The following is a 9,132-nucleotide window of genomic DNA, read 5'->3' on the forward strand; positions in this document are numbered from 1 at the left end:
AGACTTTGGTAAGAATATTTTGTTAAAGTTTTATTAATGCTTATCAAAAATTACTAATAATAAAAATAGGTTCCAACGATCATCGGTTTTGCTTCACAATCGAGGGAAGTTCTGATTACGTATCTTTAAACAAACTTTTTTAACTCTTTTGGGGCCATTTACCCCAAACCTGAAATATATTTTTATTTTCCAATAAATACATATCACTAGGAGAGTTGAACGGCTACCACATGACGTCACATTCACATGACCATAATGCATAGTCAATGTCATTATATGAGACTTTCAACGAAATACGATAAAAGTCAAGTACCTACAGATAAAAAAAAAAACAAAAGCTTCAAAAACCTTAAGCAAGGATTGATCATTTGCCACGACCTGAACTATCAATCATCTTTTATCAAACTAAACAAACAAATTTACTAAAAAAAACTAAAACTTTATCCGTACCTGTAGAGCATCCATACCAATCCTCGGATTATACACCTTCAACTTGCAATACCCGGAATCAATAACAAATATAATCCCATCCACCGTCAACGACGTTTCGGCTATGTTCGTCGCCACCACGCACTTCCTTATCCCTTCGGGCGACCTCTGGAAAATCTTAGCTTGCAAGTCCGACGGCAACTGCGAATAAATCGGAAGAATCGACAGCTCGGGGGCGTTCTCGATCTCGGACAGCCGTTCGGCCAAAACCTGCAAAGATCTTTTCCCTCAAAGAGTGCAGTTTTATAAGGGGCAGGCGGTGACGGCTTACCTCGCAGGTCACCTCGATGTCTTCTTGGCCCGGCATGAAGATGAGGACGTCGCCGGAGGGCGGCTGGAGGTGGATTTGCAGGGCTTGCTTGACGGCGGCGTCGACGTAGTCCTCGACCGGGTTCTTGCTGAAGAGGATTTCGACGGGGAAGGTGCGTCCGGGGATGGTGAAGGTGGGGACGTTGCCGAAGAACATGGAGAATTTGCTGGAGTCCATGGTGGCGGAGGTGACGATTAGTTTTAGGTCGTGTCGTCTGGCGACGATCTGGAACATAGTGACGAAAAATAAAGTGTGTGTATCGAGGTGGGGGTTTAATAAAAAGGGTGAACCAAAATTTACTTAAAAAAAATATGCAAAAAAGTAAATCGACAAATTCTGATGGGGATATGCTGAAGCATTGGTGTAGGTTTTGGCGGTAAATAATTCATTTTTAGTACAGACGTTAAAAATTTATGTTTATAGTGTTGCGATATATTAGTTTTTTTTTGGCAGAAATATCGGGGATTTTAATAAAAGTTAATCATAAAAGTCTGTTACTGAAAGCATATGAAAATATTACTTTATACGAGGTTGGCTAAAACAATTAGTCACTTTATTACGTAATAATCAGTTCTGAAAATACTGTTTTTTCGCAGAAAACATTATAAATACCGTAATTTTATGTATTACATAGCGACATTTAATTCCAAATTGACAAGATTTAAGCCAAACACATTTATTTTGTTGAGTGTATTGTTGACGAATGTTAAAATCTTGTAGTTTATGAAACGTTTTATAAATTTCTAATAAAACTTTGGGTGATGGCTGAAGAATACATTTCAAAAAATCTAGATTGGACATTCAAAATCAAATAGGCTGTGCAAATAACAATCTGTCAAATGTGACAATCACTAAGATTGCAATTCATAAAAGTTAAAAAAGTTAAAAAGGGCGACGGAAGTTCACTGAAAATAATACATGCTGTTTAAAAGCTCTAGAATTATATTAAATGTAGCTTTACTACAGAATTATTGTACAAAATAATTTAAGAAATTTCCAGAGTTACTTATGCTGAACTTTCGTCATCTCCTAAGCACAACAAATACCGTATGTCCATGGATTTTCGTTATCTTTAGCATTTTTTTTTTTAATTTTGGTCATCTTGTGTGGTCTCATGAATGTAGGTTTCACTTGTTAAGGTGGGTTTCTTATTGTGTTCGGTTTATTGCTAAAGTTGAATATTTCCAGAAAAACACACCAATAAAACGTCGCAGTAGACATAAACATGTCCGGACGGGTCCACCCACGAATTCAGAGGGAGGAAACTGTACTGATTGAAACATTGGCGATGTTCGTCATTGTGTTTTATGAATCTTTCGTAGTTTCTGAGTGTTTTTGTAGTCTATTGAAATCAACGTTTTTCAGAACTACAAAGTCTTTCGCCTTCTGTGTAGAGGGTTAAGTAATAAATAAATTTAGAATGTTCCTATTAAAAAAAATATTATAGGCCACTACTAGAAGTCTAAGTGACAAATTGCGATGACTCAATGTTCTTCTCATAGTATTTCAGCTCTACGGAACACAAGTGTTTCGGCTAGCTTAAATTAGTTTTTTCTTATACATCTAACCCTCCAATTATGTTTACGACCGTGCCTCCGGTCCAGCCAGACGTTCGGGATCACCACGTCTGTGACCCTCACACGTGTGTGGGAAAAGGGGATGAAAGTGCCAAAGGAACCACCAGCGGCATTTAGTAGCCTTTCGATCTTCAAATCGATCAGTTCGATCAAACACCCCTGCGTGTCCTTTCGTGTCGCAATTGACTTTCTTCGTACTCGTTATCGCTTAGTGCCTATACGGTACTCATTTCGTCGCCTGTCGCTACTCATCCCCTTCTTCGTTACATCGCTCACAGTCGCATCACCAGGTAAGTCGTAACTTATTGGAGGCAATTAATTTTGTTATTTAATAAATTTTCGCGAACAACAAGAAATACTGTTATCTACTTTTTTCTAATCAAAAAATAAATATACGCTCTCGTTTTCACATTTATTTGTAGATTTATTGGCAACTTTTTCCAAATTTTAAATTTTCAATACTCCCTCTTGAAAGTTGCGATCTTTTCTCGAACACCTTTGAAAATTACTCACGGACATTTTTTACAGATTTCAGCCTCCAGAAGCTACTTTTGACCTGACTTCTTCGCAAACTTCTAAAATTTTCCAGATTCGTTTATGAAATATAGCAATTTTGCACAAAAAAATGACTTTCAAAGCAGTGGCGGCTCGTGAAGTTTTCTTCAGAGGAGGCTCAAATTTGAAAACCAATACTTTTTATATCCTTCATTATCTGAATAATTTTTTTGTCATGCTCACGAAAAGAACACTATAGATAAACTATTGCATCGATTAGTCTTTTCAAAATTGCCCTATTTTCACCAACTTTCTCGTTATAGTTCTCAATATCCCTCTTATGAGCGGAATCTAAAGTAGTAGAAGAAAATATGTGTTCCTGTGATTTTTCATGCCTTTACACTGCACATGAGACTGACTTATTTTCGTTGCTCATTCTCGTTAAGTAGGTATAAGTAATATTAATATGCCGATAATACCAGCTGTTTTTAACGATCAGAAATAAAACGCAAATAAATGATATAAAAAACACCTTAGGCTTTACGTAGGTACTAAAGCCTAAACACCATTCACCACTGAATAGGGAGCACGCGAAACCACCTCAATGTTTTTCCAATTTACACTCGATCGCGCGAGTTAATAAGAAAGAGATAAAATAATCCGTGCGACTTGATCTGAAAAGAGATGCACTAGCCGGAGGCTAGCGGCCTGAAGCGGCACCCCGATGAACATTTTAGCCAATGCAGTGCTGAACGACTATGCGTCAAAGTTGCGGTCTCAATAGTAAGATGCATTCTCAGCGGAGGCTAGCTTCTACGGCTGAAGCCAAACGCGGAGTGGTGTGAATTATGATTTAAGGGCGCAAATATAATTTTTTTCGATATTTTAACCTGATATATGATGAAAGTAAATTAAATCAAACAAAATATTCTGAATAGTAACAAATGTCTATAAAAATACAAATTCTTTCATCGAAAAAATTAGAGGAAGCTCAGCTCCAAAAAACAGAGGAGGCTCAGCCTCCCCTGCCTCCTCTGAGGAGCCGCCACTGTTTCAAAGTTAATATTTCTAAAATATTACTAGTGGACCATATTTCTCAGATCAACACAAGATCTATATCCTGAAATTTTTTCGGAATTTTAGGGCAACTTTTCAATACTCCCTACTTATCAAAATTTTCACCTTTTTTCGACCACCTTTGAAAATTACCTAATGAGATTTCTTTGTACATTTCGACCTCCAGAAATTATTTTCGGCCTCATTCCTCAGAAAGCTCCTAGATTTTTCCAGAATCGCCCAATAAAATATGGCAATTTTTAGGATTGAAAAAAAAAATTTCAAATCGAATATTTCTAAAATTTTGGCCCAGGGCCATATATTTATGAAAATATTTGAAAATTTCAGCTTTTTAGAAGCATTTTATAAAAAAAATATTTTCAAACTGTATATTTTTTAAATCTTGTTCTGGAACCTTAAACGCGGTATATTTTCCTATTTTTCAAAACAGTAGGCTAAGATCTAAATCCCAGAATGTTTTGTGGGATGTTTAGTTTATTTTTTCAAGACTTTATTTTATCACCTTCGAAAATTATCTTACGAAATTTATTTTCACCCTGATTTCCTCGAAAACTCCTAAAATTTTCCAAATTAACCTAATGAAATACGATAAAATTTAATATACCAATAAAAAAGTGATTTTCAAAGTCAATATTTCTAAAATCTTACTAGGAGACCATATTTCTCGGATCAACACAAGATCTATATTGTGCAATTTTTTCGGAATTTTAAGTCAACTTTTTTAAAAGTTCAACTTTTCAATACTCCCTACTTAACTAAAATTTTGAGCTTTTTCGACCACCTTTGAAAATATACTTATGAAAAATTTTATCTACTGAATTTTTCAAATCAGTACGTTGAACAACTTTTTGTGAATTTTTCGACAACTTCGTCAAAAGCTCTGAAAATTTCGATCTTTTGTCAATCACCTTATAAAATTACCTAATGAGATTTCTTTGTACATTTCAACCTCCGGAAATTATTTTCGGCCCCATTTCGCCGAAAACTCTTACAATTTTCCAGGATCGCCGAATAAAATATAGCAATTTTTAGGTTGAAAAAAAAAATTGATTTTCAAATCGAATATTTATAAAATTATGCCCCGGGGCCAAACACTTATGAAAACATTTGAAAAATTCAGATTATTAGCTGAATTTTTCAAATCAGTACGTTGAGGAATTTTTTGTAAATTTTTCGACAACTTGTTCAAAAGCTATGAAAATTTCGATCTTTTTTCGATCACCATTCAAAATTACCTACAGAAATTTTTTTTCAATGGATTTCGACCTCCAGAAGTTATTGTCGGCTTGATTTCTTAGGAGACTCCTACCATTTTTCCAGAATGGCCCAATGAAATTGACAATTTTTTGTATTAAAAAAAAAAAAATTCAAACCGAGTATTTATTAAATGGTGTTCTGGGGCATTAAACACGCTATATTTTCTTAGTTTTCAAAACACTAGGTTCAGATCTACATCCCAGAATTTTTTGTGGATTTTTAGATTATTTTTTCAAAAGCTCTATTTTCCAAAGCTCACGAAAATTTCGACCTTATTTTGTCACCTTCGAAAATTATCTTAAGAGATTTTTAGTCGATTTCGACCTCCAGAAGTTATTTTCGACGTGACTTCTTCGAAAACTCCAAACATTTTCCAAATTAGCCTAATGAAATATGGTAAAATTTAACAAAAGACTGATTTTCAAAGTTGATATTTCTAAAATCTTACAACAGGCCCATATTTGTCGGATCAACATAAGATCTATATCCTGGAATTTTTTCAGGATTTTAAGGCAACTTTTTTAAAAGTTCAATTTTTCAATAGTCCCTCCTTGTCAAAATTTTGCTGTTTTTTCGACCACCTTTAGAAATTACCCAATGACATTTTTTTGTAGATTCTGACTTCCAAAAATTATTTTTGGATTCATTTCTTAGAAAATTCCTATCATTTTTCCAAAATCGCCCAATGAAATTGGAAAAATTTAGAATTAACCGCGTATTTTTATTAAATCTTGCTCTGGAACTTTAAACACGCTATATTTTTCTGTTTTTCGAAGCAGTAGGACAAGATTCCAGAATTTTTTGTGGATTTTTAGACTATTTTTTCAAAAGCTTTATTTTCCAATGCTCCACACTTACGAAAATTTCGACCTTATTTTACTAATTTCGAAAATTATCTTAAGACATTTTTTAGCAGATTTCGACCTCCAAAAGTAATTTTCGACCTGGCTTCTTCCAAAACTCCTAAAATTTTCCAAATTATCCTAATGAAATACGGTAAAATTCCAACAAAAAATTGACTTTCAAAGTCAATATTTCTAAAATCTTACAACAGGACCATATTTTTCGAATCAACACAAGATCTATAGTTTGGAATTTTTTCAAGATTTAAAGGTAACTTTTTTACAAGTTCAATTATTCAATAGTCTCTCCTTATCAAAATTTTGACCTTTTTTCGGCCACCTTTAGAAATTACCTATTGGAATTTTTTTGTTGATTTTGACCTCCAGAAATTATTTTCGGATTCATTTCTTAGAAAATTATCATTTTCCCAGAATCGCCCATCGAAATTGCAAATGTTTAGTATTTTTTTTTTTAATTGACTTTCAAACCGCGTATTTTTTAAATCTTAAACACGCTATATTTTTCTATTTTTCCAAACAGTAGGTTAAGATCACAGGATTTTTTGTGTATTTTTAGGCTATTTTTTCAAAAACTTTATTCTCCAATGCTCCACGCTTACGAAAAATTTCGAGTTTATTTTACCAATTTCGAAAATTATCTTAAGATTTTTTGGTAGATTTGGACTTCCAGAAGTTATTTTTGGGCACATTTCTACGAAAACTTCTGCCGTTTTCCAGAATAGCGTAATGAAATTGGCATTTTTAATATATATTTTTTTTATTGACTTTCAAACCGGGTATTTTTAGAATTTTGCTCTGCGACCTTTAACACGCTATACTTTTCTGTTTTTTTTTTATTTTTTTGGGGAACTTTTAGACAACTTTTTCAAAACTTCAATTTTCCAGTGCAAATTTCGGCCTTTTTTGGACTACTTACTTCAAAAATTATCTAAAGAAATGATCGATTATAGATTTCGACTTCCGAAAGTTATAGTCGGCCTCATTTTGTTAAAACGTTCTATGATTTTTCAAGAATTACCCAATGAAATAAGGCAGTTTTAGGACTCTCGAAAAAAGAAAAAAAACTAGTTTTTAAAAAAGCTCAATTTTTCATTACCCTTGTGAAAATTTCGGCCTTTTCTCGACCAACTTCGAAAACGGCTATTTTAAAGAGATTTTTTTGTAGATTTAAACCTCCAGAAGTTATACTTTCGATCTCAATTCTTCGAGAGCTACTACCATTTACCAGAAGCACCTAACGAAAAATGATATTTAAAATATACCATCAAACCGAATACCTATTTTTAAAACATTGCCCCGAAACCTTAAACACGCTAATTTCAATTTATTCCTCCGAAAAAGTTGATAATGTCAACACAATTTTTCTTAAGAAAACCTCAAATAGTCCAGACGAATTTTTCCATGTTTTAAGTTCAGGTGTGGCAAGAAAAACAGACAGATTCTAGAAGAATAACGTCTTAAAAGGTGATTAAGTTTCGAGTAATCCTTGTTAAAAAAGTTGAACTTTCATGTTTTTTGATGAGATAATGCACGGAAAATTGCAAATTTGGATAAAATGGTATAATTCTGACTCGAAAAAATACATTCCACTAATAGGAAAAAGTAAAGTTCTAAAGGGACACATAAGTACTAATTAGTGATTAAATAACAGCTGCATAAGAACTCAAAGCTCAATAAAATTGATCTAATAGCTTTTTTTGAATTTCTCGCTATAATTAAAATATTCATACATAAAGCCTTGAAAGCAACATTTTTCAAAATTAAAATTTACAGAAAATTTCTTCGCCTACTGCATAACTTGAGTGCAACCGACTGCTCCATTAGTTTCACGTTTAGAATTACCTGAGCTAAAACACTCAATTAAGCCTTTAATCGTCCCAAACTTAATAAAAAAAAAACTAACTTCGGCCCAATCTTTCGCTCGATATACATAGTACACTCCAAATATTTGTCATTCCATCTCCATTTTAATGATTTGCTTGGCATTTAGTTCCGTTATTATAGTAAATAAATTCACTCACACTTTACAAGCTTAAGGTCGTCCGAAACGGGTTTTAACTGTGTAAAAATAGAAGCCAAATTTTTGGGCCCCCTTCTGAAGTCAATTTCTTGATTACGTATTGTTTTAGGCTGCACTCAAAATGAAAAAAATATCAACTATTACGGCCTCGGTCAGTGTACCAGCAAACAGTGCACTACAGGTTTTTCCTGCTCGTCCAACAAACAAAATTAATATTTAATCGACGCAGCAATTATGTATTGCGTTTTTGTTAAACGCAGAAAACACAGATGTTTATGAATTTTCTATAATAAGACTAGGCTGTAAACATTATGTTGCGGTTAACCAAAACTAAAACAACTAATCTGTCAAGAATTACACCTGCGAATTCCTGCTTCATATGATATGTAAATTAACATGCGCAATAATGTGTTTTTTATAAAAAGCGGTCGATTCGTAATCCCGCTCAAATATTTTTTGTTGAGAGAGCCGTTTTTTTTTAATGCGTTCAATTTTACTGAACGATAGTAATCGATCTAATCTAGATAATTAAAAGCAAAAACAACCTTGCAACAAGGAAAGAAAAACTGAAACAGTATAATGTACAGATTAAACTTCGAAGTGCCTTCCGTTAGATAAAAAATCTATTTATATGTAATGTACATATATAAAACCGTATGTATCTTGTCCTATTTTTCCACAATAATCTTATCACCATATTTTTCCAAACGACAAACTACGACAGAGTAATTTCTTAATTTTAAAATTCATCGCAATACCAACTATAGGAAAATCACTAACATATTGATAGTTAAAATTACGCTACAAATAACGCAAAATATTCTAATCAATAGAGTAAAACCGGTTCCCCCTGCCGCTTTTCTGCCGCTGTCCCCCAATTTCGGTAAAGATAATTTTCTGCTGTGCAAATAATCCAAGGCTGCATTATCTCTCGTAAATCCCATAAGTCAATAATATCGCAAAAACAAAAACAAATTACTATCAAATAAAAATAAATTCGCTGGTGCCCTCTATAGGCGTTGGCTTGTTCCACAGATAAGTAAA

General features: G+C 33.4%; 1 protein-coding gene across 3 annotated transcripts in view; it reads right to left on the reverse strand.

The window, feature by feature from the left end:
- Positions 1-9,132, reverse strand: part of LOC135139394 (pre-mRNA-splicing factor ATP-dependent RNA helicase PRP16) — a 55,405-nt gene that overhangs the window by 12,423 nt on the left and 33,850 nt on the right. The window contains exons 1-3 of one of the 3 annotated variants that reach the window (XM_064069606.1): positions 8,090-8,392; positions 761-1,024; positions 451-699 (exon numbers count right to left, since the gene is read on the reverse strand). In XM_064069606.1, the coding sequence (XP_063925676.1) occupies positions 451-699; positions 761-976 (465 nt within the window). In that variant the 5' untranslated portion in view covers positions 977-1,024; positions 8,090-8,392. Of the gene's footprint in view, positions 1-450; positions 700-760; positions 1,025-4,080; positions 4,180-8,089; positions 8,393-9,132 lie in introns of those variants that run through there. The other 2 variants (XM_064069607.1, XM_064069605.1) reach the window with 2 other exon arrangements.

The sequence above is a fragment of the Zophobas morio genome, unplaced genomic scaffold (genome assembly GCF_036711695.1).
Source record: "Zophobas morio isolate AGI-343-1 ecotype UQ-CSIRO unplaced genomic scaffold, CSIRO_AGI_Zmor_V1 ptg000031l, whole genome shotgun sequence".
Taxonomy (NCBI): domain Eukaryota; kingdom Metazoa; phylum Arthropoda; class Insecta; order Coleoptera; family Tenebrionidae; genus Zophobas; species Zophobas morio.